Consider the following 23,214-nt stretch of genomic DNA (forward strand, 5'->3'; position numbering starts at 1 on the left):
ACCACAAAACCCAACTTGAAAGTGCTTCAATTCAAGCTAGGAAGAAATGGGTATCACCCATTTCAATATTTTTCAACTTCTCCCAAGTAATCCAATATAAAACAATCTGCTTCCTTTCTATACGTTCTCTCCCTCTCTCTCTCTCTCTCTCTCTCTCTTTTTTTTTTCTTTTTTTTTTTTTTTCTACATTTTGTGCTTTAAAGATAGCTACGAATTTGATTATTGCTAATGAAAACACGCACACATTAAAGTTATTGTTGACCCTTTCATGATACATATTAAACCATCAATTGTTGTATGAGCAATACAACTAATAGTTTTAATTGAAGGTTGGGTTGAACTCAAACTTGTGCATAGGTTTTGATACACGGGGTTGATCTTCAAATAGAGTTTTGGGTTGAGTTTGAGTTGATCTATGATCCAACCTAATTGTCCGAGTTGCAGTCATGCACATTAGATGTCTCTTCATGGGAACAAAGAAAAGGGCTAGCCCAGTGCACGAGTCTCCTGCCATTGAGGTGTCTGGGGAGGGTCAGATGTACGCACCCCTACTTCCTCATGGAGAGTGTTTCACAATGGAGCAACCTTACCATTGCGCCAAATCCCAGCCTCCTCTTTATGTGAACATGGTAGTTATTTTGCCTTCTATGTGGCAATACTATAGTTTAGTCAAATAGGTCTTTAGAAGGCTTGTTGGTAAGAGCAAGAGCTATCAAGCACTTAAATAAGCCCTTAAAGAGCACAACTATCCAAATGCCAGTGGAAAAGCACATCTCATCGTATGATTCCATATCCGTGTGCCAATTTCTAGATTCCTATTTCCAGAACCAAATTCTGAATTTCGAATTTTCTCTCCATAAGACTGAAATTTTTATTTTTCTCTTTCATTTAGTAGCTGCTGCGTATGCTTCCGGTGCATAGTTGAAAGTGAAAGCATGATAGCAATTAGAACTATGCACAACCTCTGATTTATTTTTCTAGATTAACTTTTCATTTAGTAGCTGCTGCTTATGCTTCCGGTGCCCCAATTTCTAGATTCCTATTTCCAGAACTGAAAGGAGAGCCCACGGACTACTTTGGCAACTAATATCAGAACTTCAGAGGCCTTGGCCATCATAATATCTTCATTACGAAGTGTACAACCTCTGATTAAGTTTACAAATTTTGAATGAAATGGATAGATGTAAGGTGGTTAGTTAAGTGATGAAGTTGTAACCTCATTTTAAATGCATCTATATCAAAACCAAACAAAGTAGGTGTTGCCATCATGATATCTTATATCAGAACTTCAGAGGCCTTTGCCATCATGATATCTTCATTACGAAGTGTACAACCTCTGGTTAATTTTTCAAATTTTGAATGAAATGGATAGATATAAGGTGGTTAGTTAAGTGACAAAGTTGTAACCTTATTTTGAATACTTCAATATCAAAATCAAACAAAATTGGTGTTGAAACAATGCATTTAGTGGTTATTTCCCCTTGTCCTATTATTTCCTTTCAAAACGGAAAGCACTTTTTTCATTCATTCATTATTTCATTTAACTTTCAAGCCGCTTTTTAAACAGAAGTTTATAGAAGTGGTTTTTGTATCCATCCTCTTGTGTCTCAGACTAAATTGTATTTAAATGATCTACAATATGGCTTTGCATTTGTAAGCTTCAACACCCCCTTGCATTGTGTTTGGATCATCAACAAGGGAATTTGGAAAAGGAAAGGAAATGAAATGGATCAAATTTATTTTATTTGTTTGTGTATCATTTATATAACTAAAATCATTACCAAAAAGGTAGAAATAAAATAGTAGAGGCAAAATTTTCCTTTCTTTTTTTACTCGAGATTTCAGTTCCTTCCAAATCCAACCATTTCCAATGACCATTTTAAAATATCTAAATCCATCCATTTTGAACCATCTATTCCGTTCCAACCAAACACTGCTACACTTGCTCCCAATTTTATCAAGCCCTGGGATTGTTTCTTTCACCAGACTATCTTTATCTTCTTTTGTTTGCTTACCCTACCAACCACCACCATCATTTTTATCTTTTTATTTTAGTTTATTTGATAAGTAATATATATATTAGAAAGAAACTGAGTACGGGTACCAAGGGTTGTAGCCTAGTGGTATTTCCTCACCTTCAAAAGTAGAAGGTTGAGGGTTCAAGTCCCCTTGGGGGGGGGGGGGGGGGGGGGATATTGTTGTCAAGGGGAAAGAGGCCCCCCCCCCCCCCCCCCCCCCAAAAAAAAAAAAAAAAACAAAAAACAATATGTAAAAAAACTGAAAACAATTCCCAAGAAAGGAAAAGTTACCTACCCCAACCACCGCCATCACTTAAAAAACTGGAAAGTAGAAAACGTCAAGGCGTTGTTTCCAAAGTTCAGATCAGCATAGTCACACACAAGAAAAACATGACATAAGTAATATAAAGCGTCTAGGGTAGAATTGCTTTCCACTGCATAGTAAAGAAATAAACAGAGCTTCTCTGTTCAAGATCTATCTTGTGTCTGTCACTTCTTTTGTACAGTTATGGAGGCAAAGCTATCAGAAGCAACAACTCATTCCATTCTAGCCCCCATCTTTCAAAATTCATCAAGAGTTGAGCCATATTTTCCATCCAAAGGCACACTTAATTGCAGGAAAGTCCTAAAATTCAATTTAGCAAAAAAAAAGAGCATCGCCCTATTCGAGCTTCTGTTTCTCTTATAAGGTAATACAAGATAAGAAACTCAACTACCCTTTTGGGCCTCCTCTGTCTCTGCATTTTGTGAATGAGTTTTAATTTTAGCTAAGAATTTAATTATTGTTAATTAAGATGATTTCTTTCTACGCATTTTCTTTTTGGTAAATTTTTTATTGTTGACCTTTCTATGGTAAAATATTAAACCATGATTCTTATTCTACCGCGAATTGGAATCAAGAGTGAGATTGATGGCCATTTTATGGTTTTGAAATGTATTCTGACTTGCATCTCATATATTATGATTGTATGAACATATAAGAACCTATAGAAGGCCTTGCATGTAGGCTGGGGATGATGATTTCTGCATTTCAACATCTGCTTGCAACTTTAGTCCTAGACACGTAGTTGAAAACTGAAGGTGCTCTCTTTCTGTGGGTGATCGGGCACTGGACAGTATGCTACCACAAATTCCCATATAAAGGTGTAAAGCTGTGACATTGGATGTTATTTCACCCACACATGCAAACTTTGATGATCTACTAGATCCTGCATTTGCATTCACAACCCACAGACATTCATTTGCTTTAACTACTGATATTTTAGAAAGAATTTGGTCTGCCAAGCTGCATGCATTAGTTGGTACCATAAGTGCTATCATGTTTATGAGACTTACATGTAAAGTGATAAATTGGGATTTGAGATCTATTTAGCATCGTAACAGTTCAGAATGATAGTTTTTCGAAAACCTTTGTTTTGTATCTGTTAGCCATAAAATTTGTTGAAATCTAGATTATTTTGGTTACTATTTCTAAACAATTTCTTAAATCTTATATGAGGTGTAATACTTTACTGACTAAATCCTTTGTTGCAACAGTCTCGTGACAAAATCTGTTGACAATTGAAAAGTTGCACTGAATAACAAAATATTGTTTATTGCATATCTTTATAGAAAAAAGAGTTGGTATTAGATTAGGTCCTTATGAAACATTAAAGTATAATCAACACACATGATCACAATGCATTCTCCATAGATGGCTTCAGTGGTTCGTTGGCGGAGTACATGCCGAGAAACTGAAAAGCTTCAGGCCCAGGTTACTAAATTTCCATTGAGAATATTTTTTATATAAAATGTAGAAAAGCAGAATGGTGCTGTCAACAGTATTCTAAACAGATTTTCCTTACAAATTAGGTGGGCAGATACATGAGCCCAGATGAGCATCCTTTCTTTCCGGCAGACTGACCGGAACCTATGCTTCCACCTTTGCAATACCCACAGGTTATTTCTTTTATCATTATTCTACTAGTTGGTTGAAATTGAACTTCCAAATCTGAAGCTTATATGCATTCTTTGGCATATACTGTAACTTTATTGCAGATATTATTTGCAAGTCTATTTGTTTTGTTTGTTTGATCCTTTAACATGCTGTTTTCAGAAATGCACTTGAAACTTATCCTTTAGATTTTACAAATATTGACTGTCAGAGATAGGTACCTAGACATTTTAATTAACAGTTATAGATTTGCTACTTTGAAGAAACATTCTGGCAATGGTACTTTGTAGTTGCCTCATCATAATCAGATGAAAATGAAAAGGCCATTCATTGAAGTATATATTTTTTTGGAGTGTGTCTGTAGAAGTCTTAATATGAACTTCACTTTTTAGTTTTCAGTTTTAAGAGAAACAAAAAGAATTATCTAAATTCTTTGTAGGAAAGCAATTGATTGATTTTGAAGTTTATGAATAAGTTAAAATCATCCAGTTTGCACTGGACATTGTAACCCATACAACAGGGAATAGTTGGATGTTGATGTTTATTGTATTTCTGTTACATATAATTCACTTGTAAATGTATGGAATCACATCTCTGCACATTGTTAACTTGAAAAATACTGTTTGGGGACTTGTTCTTGGCAATGCTGTGGACAACATAGAACAATGACATCAACTAGTCATTTACAATGTTAAATCTAATCGTACACCAAATACCATGGACTGTTACCTGAACGAATTAATTTTTTTGAAGTTGAATGTTCTTTTCCTCCCTTTTGGTTATGGGTAGAGTAGTCTTCTATTAAGGTGCCAAAGGGATACAACCCAAGTAAGACAAAGTATAAAAGAATAATCCATCAGAAACTTAAAAAGTATCTCACATAAAAATTATACATGGATTTAAAGACACAAGAAAGACTTGGACATCTAGAAGTGCATATATCTCAACATGCATTGCTGTTACTTATACATTGAAAGTTCCTCTCCCTTAACATACCTCTTGGTCCTCCCCTTCCAGAAACATCACATGGGATACAGGGGCTACTGCACTTCTCTGACATTTCCCAGGGACCAGTTTAGTCACCATCTTGACATCTCCTGCATGTTCCTGTGAAATAATAGGATCTATTACAATTTTGACTTGTTTGTACATTCTAGTTGAACTGCACATGATTATCCATATGGTTGATGTAATGAGTTGTGTTCCTCACTCATATATCTGGAGAAAACATTTGTAGCAACATTAGTGCTGAGTTCTTGCTTTATTAGCTGATACCATTTATTCCGACTTGTTAATAGGTTTTGCATCCTTGTGCTGATGCAATCAATATAAACAAGAAGGTTTTGAATATGTATTTTAAGGATCTTCTCCCAAGAATGGTAGAAGGCGGGAATGATGGTAACTGCGGATCATGTGCTGTCTGTGACGTGCTTGCAGGTATCGTGTTTGAGTTGATTTCACTGAGATATATAAGCAACTTTTAGCTAATCTGGACTTTTAAACAGGGGAATATCACTCTGATGTCCTAAAATGCTTTCATTTACATTTATTTTATATAATTTATTTGTGCGCTCATTCAGTCACTGAGTGATATGGATTAGTACACTGTGAATCCACAGTAATATTAGAGATCCGATTTCTACATGATGTTTAGATGTCAAAAGGGAGTTTTGGAGCAACAACCGAACTAATATTACTAAACGTTACAAGAATGGTTTTAGGCAATTCTATTGTTGGATTGATTACTATCTTCATCACACGTGGATTTCTTTGTTCCTCACTCACTCATGGTCTTCCATGATGCAGCTGTAGTTATGGAAAACTGCAAGGAAATGAGGCCCACTGTTTGATAGCTCCCTGTGGTGGCTCTCTGCCTGAAACCAACCTCATGTCACTATGGCTATCTGTTTTCAGGCAATATATCTATGTGTATGTTACAAGGACAATAATTCGATAGTAACCAAGTTAAATTTATTTCCTTTGCATGGAAAATCTCATTTCTGGGACCCATTGATATTGAATGTTGCTTCTTATATGAGCAACAGGGGTGGCGTCAGTTTTTAACATGGATTCGTTAATTCAACTTCCCACATCTGCTGTCCTTATCTAATTGTTTGTTTTTGCTGGTGTATCTACTTCTTTTGCTGTGTTAGATTGTCAAATTAATGATCAGACAAGAAAATTTTTGTGGAAGCATCAAGGCAGGATGCAAAAATAACAATAGGCCGCTGTCTTCCCCTCCTTCCTGCATTTATCTTTTGCGTATTGTGCGAGTGTTTTGTACATAAAAGTATGTCAGCCTTTGGTATTCTCAGTGATGTATGAACGAGTCAGTTTCTAGGGGTATACAAATTGATCAAAATTAAATTGCGCAAACAAACTATTGAGATTCATTTCATTTTCTTCATAGAAAGACTTTTGCTGAATGGTCTGCCTCTCTTATCTTTTGGTGGACTATCTTGTCTTCTTCGTTATGGTTGCAGGCACTCTCGAAGAGAATACATTATGGAAAATTTGTAGCTGAAGCAAAATTTCGAGAATCCCCAGCCAGCTATGAGGCTGCCATCAAAGGGCAAGTATGGTTCTTAATTTCTTCTTTTCTCCTTTATGTAATCCTGTACTGGGGATGTTGGTTTTGCAGGACAGGGCTCAACTTATGGTACTACTGACATATGAAACAGTAGAAGCAGCAGTAAAGAAGAGGGTAGAGCTGAAAGCCAAGACGTACGGCCAGGAGGTAAAAATTGAGCCAGTGAAAGACGCGGTAAATCCAGTATATAAGATCAAGCCGATTTTAGTTGCCAACCTGTATGGAGATTGGGTCATGCCCCTCACAAAAGAAATTCAGGTTGAGTACTTGTTGAGGAGGTTGGACTAAACCTCCAGTCACCTTCTGGCCTGCTTGTGTGATCAAGCATTATAATTTACGGTTTCCAATCTAGAGACAGCCACCTCATCCAAATCAAGCTGAAGAAAGTTTGGTTGTTACCAAGATCAGCCCCTCCTACCACCTCAGATTTGCAGGAACAGCATTCCGGGCCTCGTTTGTAGTGCTTTGTGGATGGATGAGTAAAACAATTACAACTTTTTGTTATGAAAGTTTTAATGTGTAGCTGGTCTGTCATCCTGTTTTGTCGACTGAATGTGCACAATTTAGAATGCATATATATGTATATATATCCTTCAATGTGTTATGTAAGTTCTGTATCCTTCAATGTGTGCTTTCATGGCTTGGCCAAGGCTGGTATTGGGCTAGTGGTTTGTATATCATTTACTTGAGGACCATGCACCCAAATGCCTATCAAAGAAGTGTGCTACAGTTGTGACTGTCCGCCGATACTGTGCAAGCACAACCCTTATAGATCGGGGGCTCAAAGATCTAAGGGTTACCTTACGTAGTCACGACTGCACTTGGCAACATGCAATTCTATCATTTATTTCTGGTAAGAGTTCTAAATAATCAAGTAAATTAAACTTAGTGACGGAATTAACTTTTTAGGCAGGGTAACAATCAACCATGTACAAATTTTGAGACGATTCGTCTCAATTTTTGTAGATATCATCTGTTTGGCATACTCTCTTCGGAGTGATTTGTTTAATTCACAATTTTTAATTGATCATGCATGTAAAATATAAGGAAGTAGAGATTTTACTTTCTTACCAATAAAAGTAGTAAATCAAATAACTCACTTTCACAATTCGACCTAATTATCATTATTCTTTCTAAAATAATGCAAGACTCACCTTAATCTGTTTAGATATTATCTGTTTTGTGCACTTCTCCCCATTTTACTCCAAACATTATCTACGAAATATTCATATTTTAGCTCTTAAAAACATTGTCTACGAAGTATTCATATTTTAACTCTTAAAAGTGATTTAGATGGTTGCATCAAATTTTGCAGGTAAGGTGGTGTAATTTATCATTCATAAAACTAAGGTCAAAACCTTGGTTGTCATAATCAACTTTTGAGCTGGAATATATGTGAGCTTGACCCTACCATGTGCAATGAAACTTTTTTCCGGTCACATTCTTAAAAATGTTCTTCTTTCTCTTTCCTTTCTTTTCTTGTTTTTCTTCACCCCCTTTGTATGTTTCTACAAAAAGCTTGGTGTTGCATGTCTAAAGTATTTTTCTTTTTTCCTTGGTGGTTCGTATCTTTTTAGTCATGCATATCGTCAAAAATATTAGAAAAATATCGTCAGTGACCTAGTAGTATTAGGTTTTTACTTCTCAAAGGAAGGTCAGGAGTTTAAGTCTCGGTAGAGATATGTGTGTATGAATACCAATTAAAAATAATAAGAATTGATAAATTCTACCTTTTCCTACTTAAAAATGTTTTATCCATTAAATTATTCTTCTTCTTCTCCTTAATTTTGAATAACATATATATTAAATTTATTTTATTTTAACATTTCACTTATGAAAAAAAAAATTATTTTACATTTATATTCAATTTTAATTCTCTCTAAAAAGTCTTAGTTTATTTTCTAAAGTAGTAATATTAGTTTTATTTGAAAAGAATTGAACTATTCTCTTATATTTTATAAAGACTAATTATTAATAATTGAAATTTATAAATTGGTGAAAAAAAAAATCAATTGCTAAGAAAATATTAGACATATATATATAATTTTTGCACCAAAATCTCAAACCAATTTATTTAATTAGAATTTCTATCCCTGTAAGTGAATGCGACCCATGTTTAAGGTTTATCCACGTGATTAAATATCATTATTCCTTATAAATATATCCATTATCCTATTTTTATTGTAGTAATAATTAGTCACATGTATCATGGTTTACCAATTACCATTTTTGTCACTCACACTTAAATTACACAGATAAATAACAAGAACGCCCTTCGTTATTAAACAATTTACCTTTCTCGGGAAAAGTGAGCGCCGCTTTTAAGCGGAGCTGGATGTTTGTCTTTATACCCCTCGTTGGAGGCTGTGGTGAGTGAGGCTATAAGACACTGCCTTCAAACCACAGCCATAGATAGATTTTTAGAGTGAGAAACAGAGTTTAGAGAGACAGAGCTATTATGGAGAAAGCTCTGGTGAAAGTTGGAAGCATAAAAGCCGGAAGCTTTTGGCTTTCCAAGAAGGCCAAGGAAGAGTTCACCAACATCACTGAAGATCTCTCTGTATGTACACATTTTTCATTCTTCTTCTTTTTTCCGGTTATTTTACTGATTTTTCAGTTTTCGATCTGTTTCTTTTAGTGGGTTATTGATTAAGATATGAAATGGGGCCTAATTAAACTGTGCCCATTGGATAATTTTCGGCTAATCGTGGGGATGAGCATAAGGGTTTATAGATTTTTATAAAATTGAAATGTAAAATGGAACAATAGTTGAAAAAAGGGAAGGTCTAAACATGAAAAGATACATGTATGTTGGAAGAAATGTGGCATTGTTATGATATAGAATGGGGCTTAATTGAACTGTGCCCATTTGGATAAGTTTTGTCTAATCATTGGAATGAACACAAGGGTTTACAGATGTTTCTGAAAACGACATGTAAAATGGAACAATAGTTGAAATATATATGTATATATGTATAATTGAATTATGGAAGAGATGTTGCAACTTATTGTTTCGTGAATTGGTAGATGTATTTATGTCAAATGAAAGCATATGAATCATATAACTTGATCCTTGTTTGTGAGTCATGACTAGTGTCAGTCTTGGTAAAATAATATTTTCATAATGCTTGGGAATGAAACTGTGGTAAACCACTCGAGCCTTAGAGCAGCCACCTTGTGAAATAACAAAGATTAGGTTTGTCTCAAGTCCTTCCTTCCCAAGACCTCTGGGTAATGCCTTTTTTTGTGTGAGTTCAGACTAGAACTGGGTAATGCCTTTCTTTATGACACTATGTCTTGATTTATGATAAATGACTACTGAAAAGGAAAGGAAATGAGAGATAGATTCTGTTTGGATATTATGTTAAGCACTCTAGCTTAGGATGTGTCTGGTCACAATTTGAAGTTGCATATCTCAACGGAAAGGAGAGAGAGAGAGAGATTATGTTTGGATATTATGTTAAGCACTATAGCTTAGGATGTGTCTGGTCACAATCTGAAGTTGCATATCTCAACGGTGCAACAACAAGACTGCAAGAGTGTGAAAGAAGCTAATGGCACATTTGCACTTGCCTGTTGAAAATAGATGATATTACCTTCGAAATCATTTTCGGGCATTGCCCCTTTATGCATAGCTATCAGATAATGGTACCACATCAAATTTTGGTTATGTGGTGACTGGCAAATTCAAGTTAAACAAGGGGATTGCTCATAATGAACTTCTTGACCACAACTAAGCACTTGTGCATGATGCACATTGTTATTATTATTATTGTGTAAATTTGATCTTTTGACAATATCATAATAATAATTGGCTCCATTCTGTTCTTGCTTTCTAATATATAAGTGCAACTATGACTGATACATACCCCTACATAAAGGGCCTGTTAGCTATGAGCTATAGTTCTGATTTTCCCTTTTTTTTTTGTTTTAAGTTGTTACTAGAAATAGGATACAGTATGATGATAAACATGCACGATTGCACTATATGGTTCATCCTTTTTAATGCAGAACTGCCAGGATCCACCACCACAATCAACAATATTGTCCAATTTCTGCTTTGGGTTCCCCTCATGGTTTCAAAATGCATTTTAACATATTGACAGGAACCCACAAAGAATATTGCATGTAGTTTATATTTTTAGCAGGTTATACTATATTAGGAGCTTATAATGAATGTTGCTGTAATTTTTTATTTTTTATTTTGTATAAATTTTTAGAGGCTTTAGGATTCAAATTGAGGTTTTATTTACTACCATATGGGGCCGAATTTGTAGTGTCTCTGAATATTTCTATGATCTCTAAACCCTAACAAAGTGCCTTATTGTTGTAACGCTGACCCAAGGGTGCATGAGGGTGCATGAAGAAGAAGAGGAGTGAGGACCATCATTGTCCTTAGGATGTCTGGGCAACCCTTATTATATTTTATACAAGTGTATAGTCAGACTTTCACTTTTCAATTTGCAATTGATTACTCAAATAGGCTTAAGCATGTCAAAATCAGATAATTTCATCTGCCAAACGCAATATTAATGTTCACTTTGCAAATAGTTATTCCTTGATTTGATACTTACTGAAAGATTGCTTACTTTGGCAGACTTTCTCAAACACTGTTGAAGAGAAGGCGAAATGGGTTTTCAACAAGCTAAAAGGTTTGCAATCAGATTCTATTTAAGTGTGCTTATGATAGTTTAAACATCAAGATTATCAATTTATCATGCTTTGAGTCCTTCATGCTGTTAAATATACAAAATGAGAAAAAATTTCTTTAACGTAAGTCAACATACATCCTGCATTGGGGTTTTTGTCTGGCTGAGGAGCAGGAACTCCTTGAGCTCAAGTAGGTGCCCTCACGATGCACTGTGGACCTAATAGATAGATGATGTTACAGAATTAATTTTCTTTTGGGCTACCTCATGACTCGTTATGTATAACTTCATAATAGATGTAGAAATATAGGAGGGACCGAACAACAAAAAAGCAGAAGGCTGATCATGGTAAAGGATAAACTACGTTCAGTTTGACATTGGAGTATATGTTATTAAATTGTAGGCAACTTGATCTTAAGGGGAACTCATCTTGTTTGCTCGCAAGTGATGGGAAATATATTGTCACCTTTTCCTTCTTGGGACATCCAATCCATAGTTTGTAGCTGGTTATTTAGGTTATGTGCTATGGAAGAGTTAAAAAGGAAGAATTATACCACACAATGCAGATTCTGTTTTCTTGGAACAAATTTTTCTTTCCTCCTCTTTTTTTACCCTTTTCTTTTTGACTCGTGTTGTTCACTTGTTCCACGGTGCAGAATCTTCTCTGTATGATTAGTTGATTGTCTATTTATTATGTTTGCATAGGGAAGCCACTGAAAACATTGCCAGATCTCCTTCGAGAGTACAACTTACCACCAGGCCTCTTTCCCCAGAACATTACATGTTACGAATTTGATGACACAAAGGCCAAACTGGTTGTTTACTTGCCCTCTACCTGCGAGGTCAGCTTCAAGGACTCCTCCGTCATAAGGTATGCCACTCGGGTAAAATGCATTCTGTTGCGTGGTAAGCTCACCAGCATAGAAGGAATGAAGACAAAGGTCTTGGTATGGGTTAAGGTCACAAATGTGGCAGTTGAAGGATACAAGTCCGATAAGGTGTGGTTCACTGCTGGTGTGAAGAAATCAAGGCCTAAGGTTGCTTATGACACACCCCTTAATGCTGTAAGAGTTGATGAATTTTGATATTAGACTATTAGATTAGATATCTGATTCAGTTGGTGAATAATTCTAGTGAACAATTTTAAAAAAGTTGGCTACATCAATTGTTCTTTTATATTTGGACAAGATAAAAAACGACTGTGTTGTGAGTTGTGACTTCCATCATTTGCCAAAGTGAATGGGACATTACATTTGTTTTGCATCTCATTTTGATTTATTTATTTTATTATTGGTGCGCCATAGGTTCAAACTTTGGCATATCAAACATAAAAAGGTAAAGTACAAGAAAAAAAACCCGGTTATATAAAAATTGTGCACAAAACACCCCTTTTGTTTAAGTATGAAAGATGCAGTGAATGTTGAAATTGGATTTTGCTTTTATTTATTTGTTTTATTTTATTTGGGTTCATTTTCGGCTAAGTTGGTTTTAATATTTGAAGGGTGGGTTGCATCATTTTCGGTTAAAATAGGGTTAAAAAATTCTATACTCCTATTATTCACCCAAACAAGAGAGATGTGTCTGCCTTTGCAAAATGAAATTAAATCTCTTTTAGCCATCCTATTCTCTTCAGTCAACTCGGGCATCTCTTTAGTTCTCTTTGCAGAGATATCAAACCCTAATTAGATGTGATGCAGCTTCAATTCCTGCAGCACCAGTACAATAGCTGTTCCGAACCGTCTGCTTACAGCACTTGTAAGCCCATTGATGGTTACTCCACCACGATCCCAACACACTACTATGGTTATTATTGTAGACATCCTCTTCGTACTTGCTCCGGGATGTCTCATGGCCGCCTTCTATCATCCTGCCGAAACAATCATATTCAACCTCCCTTTCGCAGCTTTGTCCGAGTAGGATTACTGTTGGAAGTTGTTCATCTGTAACCGTAGCCGAATTGCCATACCTCTCTGTTATCTTCTCCGTTATTTGGACCTTCAATTTGTCCTTGTTGATTTGGTAGTTTTTATGAAGGAGCTCAGCTTGGGATGGACCTGCTTGAATGTGAATTTCATGATTCCCTTTCTCAAAAGCTTCCCATGCATGGATTTTAAGCTGTTGGAAAGCTAATGCTTGTCCACTTGCTCTACTTTGATTTTCTCCGGCATAGAATTTCTCGTTCGGATCCATATCTGGCAAAGGATCCTCACGCATGGCCCTGGTTTTTGGATCATAATGTGCCGAGTCCACATCCAGGTTGAGAAGATACTTTGCAGTGTCTTCTCGGATCCGCAGGTTCCTAACTGTGCCTGTGCTCCCACCCCCAGTAGTCCGAACACGCTTCTCAGCCTTGGCGAACTCTGCCGGCTTACTCTCGTCCACTCTAAAACCATCTTCATTGTTGGTTTTGGAAAACACCAGGTCCGTGACATGTTGCTTCTTCAAATACTTTCTTCTGGCTTCATCTCTGGCTTCATATCTTTCAACAACATTGGCATAACTCGCTGCATTATAACCATTCCAACGATCGCGTTTGCCATTATAATCCAGCTCGATGGTCTCAATTTTCTCGTCAGCTGCGATGGTCTTGTCAGTCCATCTCGCGCATGATTTCAAGTCGTGTGTGATGACTCAAAAGTTTTTGAACCTCTGTCATACCAAGACTTGGTGTAATTTGGGTCTGGCTTCCATTTTTTCTGATGTTTCAAAGACGGTGTCTCTGCATTGAGATACCAAGGCGCAGATGACATGGACTGGGGTATGTGAGGATTGATTTCTCTGCCATCCTCGTCGACCTCGGCCAGAGCAAGCCCGGCCTTTCACGCGTCTTCCATCTCCACCTGTTTTCGGTGGTCCGCCCTAGATTTGAACGTTGATGATGCAGTCGCCATGCTTCTCTTTGTACATGAGATGCCGTGAATGTTTGAATTTTTTTTTTTTTCCCACGGTAAGAGAGAATATATACACAAATCCTTGTGAGTCTGAGTTCAGTCGATTTGGATTTGGATTTTATTTTACTTCGTCCGTTTGGATAGGGTTCAAGGTTGAATGAAGTCATGTCTACATGAGAGTAACAGATTCTAATTCTACCAGGAAACATCTCTTCAAATAACCCCTCAATTTATTTTTATTCAATTTGGGCAATTTATTTATTTATTTGTCTTTCCCAGACGTATACATGTTATATGGCCGAATGTTTAAAATTGGATGTCAACGCAAATTATAAGCAGCGACTCCTAAACCTTTTTTCATTTTTGTTATTTTCTACAATGACCCCTAACCTAAACCTACAATAATTTGATAATGTCAATACCTATATTTTACAAGGCTATTTGTTAATTTATTTTATTTAAATGAAAAGTTACATTGAGCCATGGAAATGGCAAAAATTGAGTAAAATTGCATACATTTAAAATGATGTTTTAAGGTTAGCTAATCAAAGAATGATTTAAGAACCGGTTACAGAATTCAATTTATGTGAGTGGGGTGGTGGGTCCCATGATATAATGTCACCTGTAAAACCCCTCCACCCCTTACATAAATTGAATTCGGTAACTAGCCACTTTCGTCCCTGAAACACTACTCAACAACAAATAAATTATCTGCAGAAGATCATCCATAATCCTCTTGTTTAACAAGTCACTGAAGCATATACTCATCCAAGGGCATGGGAGATTTCAAAAGACACTCCATATTCAAAATAAAAAAACACTGCAACTAAAACATTACTATTGATCCACATTCACAATATTTTGACTAGAATGAGTCTCATTTCGCATAACTAAACTATGAAATATTTTTGGTCAGAAGTTTTACCGGTCAAGATAACTGGAATTAGCCACCAACATTTTAGATATCTTTCCCAAAGAGGTAATGTCTGCATTTTCATTTCCGAAGCAGTATGCAGAATTTACAGCTTGATCAATAATTAGTGGGCATCCAGGGTTCCAAAACTGCTGGTGCCCAGGATATATCCATCCAATGATAGGTCGTATTTAAGAAAGGTCACGCCTCTCATCGTATAAAAACGAGTCTCTAATTAAACAAAACCTGTATCAGTATTAAGCACTACCATTTCTCCCTGTTCTGATCTTCTATCATTCCAAAATTTTGTCGTGTGTTTTCTACATGTTTTCCATTTTAGCTGCTGAGAGCAATTTAGAAAGCAAAAAACAGGTATTATTAGTGGTATTGGAAGGCGGATGAAAAATATCATTGAAACACAAAGTCAATCGTAAACACTATAAGACTAGATTTTGCTATAGTAATTTTACCGGATGTCAAAAGTTCTTGGTGTACCTTGGTGTAACTCATTATCACAAAGGAGCTGCAGTTGTCGTGTCACGAATGATCTCACATATTGATATAACATTCTCTATACTCAACAAGAATATGATGCACCATTCCAAGAGATCCGACTTTCTGTTTTGGAGGACTTCTTGAAGAAAATGAATGTTGTGCTGTGAAAAAGAACAATTCAATTAAAAGGTCTAACAATGGTCACATAAAAGAATATGAAATAACATTATTTCATACACTACTACATAATTATATGATGCATCATTTATAACAATACATAATTATAATAGTTTTTATCACAGTTAATGGATCATACACTATATTTAGGTAAATTATGGACATTAGCATTAAATTTATGCTGTAAACTGTATGATGATTGATGACATTCAGACAGCCATAAATACCATATCCAAAGCCACATTTTCAAGCATTAGAATGGTCGCCATGTAAGATATAACATTTCAAGCAAGTGTATATATAGTAGCCACATCACTCATTAAAAAAAAGTTTATATATGAGCCACATTACTGTTGGCATGTCAATTTTTGGGCCAGTTATTAGTTAGCAATCAAAACCCTTCATGTGCAGTTTCTAGTTTCTATAAATTCGTTGAAAGAAGACAGATTTCTTCTAGTATCTTTTACTCAACACCACCTCCAAAACCAAATCATCCAAATATGTGCTATCTTAAGAAATCATCAAGCAAGGAAACTTTTAATATCCTACAGGCACCAATCTGAACGTTAATAACAGGACTGAAGGAAATATTAGACGTAAATGATACCTCAACAAATTTCAATTTGAAATCAAGGTTTCCGAAACGTTGCGTGATCTCATATTCCTCCCTAAGGTACTCAAAGATTTGAGCATATTTTGCATCTCTCCAAGCAATTTCTGATCTGAACAGAGAAGGGCATAAGAAATTTGAGATATTGCGACATTAATATTCAAGAAACTCACTCAGATAATAAAATAAACTTGAGCAAAAATAATGTAAAACATTTCTTACTCAAAAATATATATATAAAAGTTCAGAAAAGATGCAGCAAAATGTTTCTCATACCAGGGCAGAATGCGGCAAAATGTTTTTACATTTCTCCATTCTGAACTACCATAAGTTCTTTTCTTTTTCTTTTTTTTATATAAAGAGAAACTTTAAGTTTCATATTTCAGTACATAAGTTTCATTTCCAGAGAAAAACTTAGATTATCAATTGTGTGTGCCGCGCGGCCGCCGGGGGGGGGGGGGGGGGGGTGTTTGGGGTTGTGGAACCATAATACACTTCTTTGTACTCCTTATATGCAGATATATCTGGCCTCTGGTGATATCATATGTGAAACAACCATTTGCATCTGTGTGAGATTACCTCTCAAAAAGACCGACTTTGAGAATTACATCGGCGAGATTCGAATTTGCCTTCCCAACCAGTTGAAAGAGTTTCTTCCTATTCATTGTGAAAGTTCCAGTTTTCTCCATTCCACGGTTTATATATGTGAATTCTTCAACCATACCATCAACCTGAGAGAGAGGGAGTAAAAAATTTATTCCAACTTCTAATTTAGTTTACGCCAAAACTAGCATTCCAAACAGCAAGCTATGCAAAAGATATATAGTCACATTTAGAGGCAAAATGACAAGCAATACGCATGGTGAATGCTATGTAATTTTGTTTCAACCATAAAGAAATTAGAACCATATATAACAGTTTACAGGCACTACCATGCCTTTTTCCTCCACCAAATAACACAGAATTATCGAATATATATTTCTCAAAACTATTTACCTGTGAAACAAAATAATCCAGAGCAATACTTTGCCCAAGCACACAACCAATAATGCGGATACTATCAGTGTCCAGATGTTTTAGAACAATATAGTCTGGACCTCCCTGCATATCCTCAACCAACATTGGCTTCTCTTTTACAGCATAATCTATTAACAAACGAAAGTGGAAAATGAACAAAAACATTTTAATAATATATAAATCCATCAACGAATGTGAGTTTACACTGCATGTATAACAGTGACCATACGGCAAAATATAGAGTATCATCTGGGATGGATATTGCGTAGTATGAAAATCTAATTGCTCATACAACCATAGAATCAACAAGACTGTTTGAATCATGTGGGTTCAACTCTTACCATCTGATCAAAAGACAACTATAAAAAGGATGCAAAAAATTTGTAGAAGGTTGCAGTACGAACAAGTAGAAATTGAGAAAAAACAGTATTTTCTCTAAACACACATGCTCCTTGATATTATTTCTGAAGTTTTGTAATTTCTGGAACAATGACCAACTAAATTATGACAAAACAATATATAAGGGAGATTCCTTTATCATGTCAAGTGAGAGGTTAGGTAGGCTCAAACAATGTAATAGTCTAATATACATAGAGCATCAGTTGATCCTCACCAGTCTCAGAAAACCTATATATGAAAGAAATCTGCCAATTCAGACCCGTGGTCTTGTGGCCTTCTAGTAGCTAACTTCTTCCTTATTTGACAGTTATATAGCCAACTCCCCATACCCTTCCCCTTCCTCCCTCCCTCCCTTTCACCCCCTTCTCTTAGTAAAGAAAAATTAGTAAATAAATAAAAACAAAAAATGAACGCCTTCTTACAAATGAATAAAACAAGGATAACCACAGATAAAAATATATATATTTAAATGCTAAATATTATAGAGCTTCCACAACAACCAGCTATATAGCCAACTCCCCATACCCTTCCCCTTCCTCCCTCCCTCCCTTTCACCCCCTTCTCTTAGTAAAGAAAAATTAGAAATAAATAAAAACAAAAAATGAACGCCTTCTTACTAATGAATAAAACAAGGATAACCACAGATAAAAAAAATATTTAAATGCTAAATATTATAGAGCTTCCACAACAACCAGCTGTAAGCAATTAGCTTGAGTGCCATTTCTAGCAACTCCCAAAGGACCAAGGGGGAGGTGGAGGTTCAGGTCCTGGTGGTTATCTGTGTGCATATGGTGTACTTATTAATATATATTATGGAGCTCCCAAAAATTATTTCAAAAGGATTACAATTTTAAAGAGACAAAAGATATTCAACTAAGAAAATCCTCCAAAACACAAGGTACATCTGATAAGCAGCCACTTCTCTCACATGTTGTTTAAAAATTGTGGAAATATTTCATTAGGTACTACTAACAGATTAATTATTATTATTATTATTATTATTAACAAAAAAAGTACAGAAGATGTGGAAGTGAAATCCCTTTCCAGAGTCCAGATTAAAGTGCATATAATTTGTCTTGCTTCTGTTTCTTATAACATCTCATGAACCAGAGTCAAAGGTCATTCGGCAATGAAACCCACATAATCCGTTGTCTATCAAGAGCAAAAGCTGAGTAAAAAACTCAAGAAGCCAGTTCCTGATCCAAAATAACCCATAATATCCAAAGGTGGTTAAGTTTACAATTTCAGTTCTACAAAATGAATAAACACCGTCATCATCACTGTCACTAACATGGTCACAGTGTTCCAAACTGTTTTGGGGTAAGGTTGCATGAAAAAATATTTAAAAAGAAAGACTAAATTCCAATTATGAAACTTCCATGATACTGGCATATAGTCATACAAAAATTATAAAGAAAAACACACAAATGATAATTAAGAGGCATAATGTAGTAAATATCAATTTCCCAAGAAGAAAAGAAGATATATATATATATATATATATATTGGGGGAGGGGGAGGGGACTGACCATCTTTCTTTATCTCTGGAAGAAATCCAGAAGCATGTCTTCTAATGATTTCCAGGTAAGATTCAACCTCATCATCCTCCATGTTGAACAGGACAGCCGACCCGTATTGGGATACAACCATGTAACGCCAGTAGTTCACATTCTCTTCAACTCCAATTCCCTGAAACCGAAGGTTTCAAGTCAGCAGAAGGGCTATGAATAATATATATTTGAATCTAAATTAAGAAGTTCAGGACGATTCTCTCAGTCTTTTTGGAACTCAGTTATAAGAACAGGCACAATATTGTCAACTGGAACAATGACTATACTACATAACTCCAACCTGGTCCACTATTGCAAACCAATACAGAAATTTAACATGACATCAATCACGGCATAACCCAAAAATACCGTCTACAAAAAAATTTAAGCATGGACACTTAAAAGCCTAAAAATTAGTAACAAATGGGTATAAAGCTTCATATGTCAGGCCAAAAGCCAGTAAGAATCTATTCCATTGGACCAACTAATTGAATAATATTCAATTTCTTGAACAAGAAGAAAAACCAGAGCAGTATAATTATGAACAACTTCTAAATATGCTGTGTCAAGTTTTTCCTCTGAAAGATAAACTGTTAAAAACTGCTTAAAAAAGAAGGGTAGGCTACATTAATGCAAAGTAAATGAACCAAAAAAAAAAAAAAAAAGTCTCGTTGATAACGGTACGAAATGAAAAATTGATGTAAGAACCAGGGAAAATCAGAAGAAAACAGAAAGAACTGGGGAATATAAATAGATGACAAAACGTTTATTGACTCTTCTTACAGTAGCTTCTGAAGGGAAATTGCGAAATCTGAGGGCAATATAATTTGTTGAGCGAGAGGTTGGAGGAATAACATTGCTTGAATTCTCGGCTTGCATGCTCTTCAAATCGATACTGCCAAAACCATGAATCTGAGAAAACCAAACCATAAAGAAGAAAAAGAAGAACAAGGAAAGATGAGAGTGAGGGAGTAAGCCCCAAAAAAGCAAAGCATGTGAAGAAGAGGACGTACAAGAAGATTAAATAAACAAACCAAAAAACAACACAAAAATCTATAATAATGATCCAACGAGTAATATGGTCAGTTGGTCATCTTCTAACAAACAAAAACCTGTAAAATAAATTGTCAGACAATCTGAAGGAAAACATGAATTTTCTTCTCTCTTTCCCTCCCCCCACCACAATTCCCCTACTCTATTAAGAACTTTGAACCTTTATTCTTTTGGTAGAAGTTATCTTTTTGAAAAAAAAGACCACACCCTTTGGACAGGGATCGGGCACTCTGGTAATTTTAGCAGTGTCACATATCCTATTTTTTGGAAGTCATGAGAAAATCACACATTCAGACACATTCAAACTTGAAGCACAAATCCGAGTCCATGTAACATTGGAGTCCATGTAAATGATTTATAATACTCATTTAAATAGAAAATCCCTAACTACGAAGGATAATCAAAGAGGGGTGATAGCAATTTAACATCAGTTCATTTGTCATGTTCCAAATATAACAATTTTTTCAAAGTTAAAGCTTTAAAGAGCTAAAAATTCAAACTAAGACAAAAACTTGCAACTTCAGTCAGATAATTGCTGGAACCAAACATGGAGAATAGGATAATAAGGTCTAAGCAAAATGAAGGTTCAATTTAATTTCTACGGAAATGAAAGCTCGTGAAAACTTTTTGAAGTAAGGACTGATGTTTATTCCACTTGGGTTCCACTAGAGTCTCATGTGAACTTTTAAAAAGGCATCCGTTGGAAGAATTAATACAGAAGTTCTTACGAAGAAAAAGGGAAGCTGAAGTTGACCGAAGGGTGGTTTAAGAAAACCAGGAGAAAGACATGTGCCCAATAACTGTTAACACCGGAGTGCTCACAGGAAGAATTAATCAGAAAAAGGTCAAAAGTTCAGCATCTGCTTAGTGAGTGAGGGGAGGTATGGAGGCATAATGTACTACGTTTGCAAGGACATCTGTTAAATTTGTCATGTTCAATTCCAAGGCCTACAACAACTATTTTCAGTCCAAAAACCAAAAAGGGTTTTCTAACCTCTTTTTCGGAATCAACTCAAGTGGACTTGACTTCCCTATGACAGTGCAATTTATAAGTATCGAAAATTGGCAACAATAAGTACGGTAATAGAACTCTCAAAAACTATGCTAAGTATGGCTTTTCCCATCCTGTGAAATGCTCCCAATGAGTTTGCTCTGAATAAACAGCTTTTTAGCTGAAGTGGTAAATTGAGAATAGTAGCTCATTATTTTGCAAAAGTAAATCTATCTACACGAAATATTAGAGCACATCACAATGTCAATAAGTGTAGACCTTTCTCTGACATAATTTTGCCGGCAACACCTCTAGTCACTTGAAGGAAACAATGCTTAATGTCAACAACAGTACTTCCGATTCATCAAATATCCTAAATCTACCAACACTAGTGACTATCAATGCGCATTATATGCAATCCACACCCAAAAGTTGTAGCCATAACTAATACTCCAATTTTTTTATCTTTTTTATTTTTATTTTTAATAAGCAATAGCTAACATTCTTTTTTCTTTTCTTTTTTTGTGATAAGCAATAACTAACATTTCAAATTTCAGTCAGTTCACTCAATAATACACCAATGCGAGCAGAATAACATCAAATAAACACAAACAAACGCCCAAACAAAAAAAAAAAAAAAAAAACACCCAGAGATTGCATTATCCAAACAACCCAACAATGAAAGACAACTTTTGCATATAAATATATGTCCAGTGTGTGCATATACAATTATATTGTAGGTCAGAAATGAACCTGGTACACAGAAAAAAGGCTTTGATGGGGATTTTCCCTGTATCCTCATCTTCATCGGACTCCGACACGTAGTCCTCTCCATAATTCTCGGAATCAATTTCGTTTCCATAGTTGATGTATGGTGATGGGATTGCAGAAAACACCCTTGAACCGAGGAATTGAAATCTGGGTTTTGAAGAAGGTAAGAGGTGGTGGAGAGGTGTGAGAGGACGAGAAAGGATGGGGCTATGGCTAGGGTTACGACAAGCGAGAGATTTGGGTATTCTGGCGATGTATGAGAGGATGAGGGAAGATACCCATCTCCCCATTCACTGATTAATTCCTTTCTACTTTGTTAATCGTCGTTTGGTTCAGTTCTGTGTGTTCATGGTATAACTATTGGTTTTCAGTTGTTTCCCTCGTCCGGACTCTTTTCTCTTGAGAAAGAGGAAATGTCAATGGAGGTTGTGCAGAGGAAATGGTCTTGTGATCGAACCCTGATAATGAAGTATAGGAGTGGAGACCAATTACCAAAAGGAGAAAAATGTAAATGGTGAGAGTGATAAATTCATTAAAATATTTTTGAATAAGGTTATGTTTGTTTCTAAGTAAAATGTTTTTTTGAAAAATATTTTTTTTTTTTGGAAAATATTTTCTTTTTTCAGGTAAAATATTATTTTATTATTATTATTTTTTTTTTTTTTTTTTTGTGTTTAGGAAAGGTTTCTGCCAGGTCTAGTCTATCAGTGACATGCAGAACATCTTGTTGAAAATAAATGAATTTTTGTTAAATTTTAATTTTTTTTTTTCATAAATATTTTACAATAACCAAACGTCAAAAAATAAAAAAATATATTTTATAAAAAATATTTTACATTCAAACAAACAACCTAAATTTCACTTAATTCCTTTAATTTTGTCTAATTTCACTTATCTTTCTGATTCTAATTTATGTAACAAATTCTTCATGTCTATCATTTCATTTTGCATTTCTAATATCTAAAATAACAACAATCATTTCATAGATAAAATGGTAAAAAGTGAGATTTACCTAATATTTTTTTCTTCATTTTCTTCTTATAGGTTAACCTAAAAACCAAAAGTGATTAACAATATATATATATTATATTTTATTGTTATTTCATATATAATGTTTTTATTTTTTCCAATTTCTATAACTTAGAATACCAAAAATA

At 35.2% G+C, this 23,214-nt stretch overlaps 2 protein-coding genes, 1 long non-coding RNA gene and 1 pseudogene across 7 annotated transcripts; 2 read left to right on the plus strand and 2 right to left on the minus strand.

Annotated features, from left to right (window-relative positions):
* Nucleotides 1-2,236: 2,236 nt before the first annotated feature.
* LOC132302816 (uncharacterized) lies at nucleotides 2,237-7,158 on the plus strand. 2 transcript variants are annotated; one of them, XR_009480936.1, is made up of 4 exons: nucleotides 2,237-3,771; nucleotides 3,870-3,956; nucleotides 5,250-5,388; nucleotides 6,435-7,158. It is a non-coding gene; the product is annotated as an uncharacterized LOC132302816 (long non-coding RNA). The 2 variants fall into 2 exon arrangements; XR_009480935.1 differs by having other exon boundaries at nucleotides 5,250-7,158.
* Nucleotides 7,159-8,899: 1,741 nt separating this feature from the next.
* LOC132302820 (uncharacterized protein At5g01610-like) lies at nucleotides 8,900-12,458 on the plus strand. Its single transcript, XM_059799786.1, has 3 exons — nucleotides 8,900-9,101; nucleotides 11,139-11,193; nucleotides 11,896-12,458. The coding sequence occupies exons 1-3, from the start codon at nucleotides 9,000-9,002 to the stop codon at nucleotides 12,273-12,275; spliced, it is 537 nt and encodes a 178-aa protein (XP_059655769.1). The 5' UTR covers nucleotides 8,900-8,999; the 3' UTR covers nucleotides 12,276-12,458.
* An 81-nt stretch (nucleotides 12,459-12,539) lies between these two features.
* LOC132302818 (pre-mRNA-splicing factor SLU7-like) lies at nucleotides 12,540-14,803 on the minus strand (annotated as a pseudogene).
* An 81-nt stretch (nucleotides 14,804-14,884) lies between these two features.
* LOC132302819 (protein RETARDED ROOT GROWTH, mitochondrial) lies at nucleotides 14,885-22,536 on the minus strand. Of its 4 annotated transcripts, none has more exons than XM_059799784.1 (8): nucleotides 22,040-22,536; nucleotides 20,026-20,137; nucleotides 19,222-19,381; nucleotides 17,273-17,421; nucleotides 16,856-17,007; nucleotides 16,274-16,388; nucleotides 15,465-15,650; nucleotides 14,885-15,337 (listed from the first exon to the last, which is right to left on the minus strand). In XM_059799784.1, the coding sequence occupies exons 1-7, from the start codon at nucleotides 22,345-22,347 to the stop codon at nucleotides 15,507-15,509; spliced, it is 1,140 nt and encodes a 379-aa protein (XP_059655767.1). In that variant the 5' UTR covers nucleotides 22,348-22,536; the 3' UTR covers nucleotides 14,885-15,337; nucleotides 15,465-15,506. The 4 variants fall into 4 exon arrangements, with proteins under 4 accessions (XP_059655767.1, XP_059655766.1, XP_059655765.1 ...); XM_059799783.1 differs by having other exon boundaries at nucleotides 14,885-15,334; nucleotides 15,490-15,650; nucleotides 22,040-22,535; XM_059799782.1 differs by having other exon boundaries at nucleotides 15,490-15,650; nucleotides 22,040-22,535.
* Between the last annotated feature and the right edge of the window lie 678 nt (nucleotides 22,537-23,214).

This window comes from Cornus florida, unplaced genomic scaffold (assembly GCF_030987335.1).
Source record: "Cornus florida cultivar Cherokee Brave unplaced genomic scaffold, ASM3098733v1 CherokeeBrave_3.0.0_Hap2_Chr04, whole genome shotgun sequence".
Taxonomy (NCBI): Eukaryota; Viridiplantae; Streptophyta; class Magnoliopsida; order Cornales; family Cornaceae; genus Cornus; species Cornus florida.

What these genes read in the sequence shown, in the direction of transcription:
- LOC132302819 (XM_059799784.1), bottom strand. Translation starts at nt 22,347, where the DNA reads ATGGGGAGATGGGTATCTTCCCTCATCCTCTCATACATCGCCAGAATA. An exon ending in TCCAGAGATAAAGAAAGATG is followed by an intron (nt 17,422 to 19,221) that starts GTCAGTCCCCTC and finishes GTTTGTTAATAG; the next exon opens with ATTATGCTGTAAAAGAGAAG. An exon ending in AAAGTCGGTCTTTTTGAGAG is followed by an intron (nt 16,389 to 16,855) that starts GTAATCTCACAC and finishes TTCTCTGTTCAG; the next exon opens with ATCAGAAATTGCTTGGAGAG.
- LOC132302820 (XM_059799786.1), top strand. Translation starts at nt 9,000, where the DNA reads ATGGAGAAAGCTCTGGTGAAAGTTGGAAGCATAAAAGCCGGAAGCTTT. An exon ending in ACATCACTGAAGATCTCTCT is followed by an intron (nt 9,102 to 11,138) that starts GTATGTACACAT and finishes TTACTTTGGCAG; the next exon opens with ACTTTCTCAAACACTGTTGA. An exon ending in GGTTTTCAACAAGCTAAAAG is followed by an intron (nt 11,194 to 11,895) that starts GTTTGCAATCAG and finishes ATGTTTGCATAG; the next exon opens with GGAAGCCACTGAAAACATTG.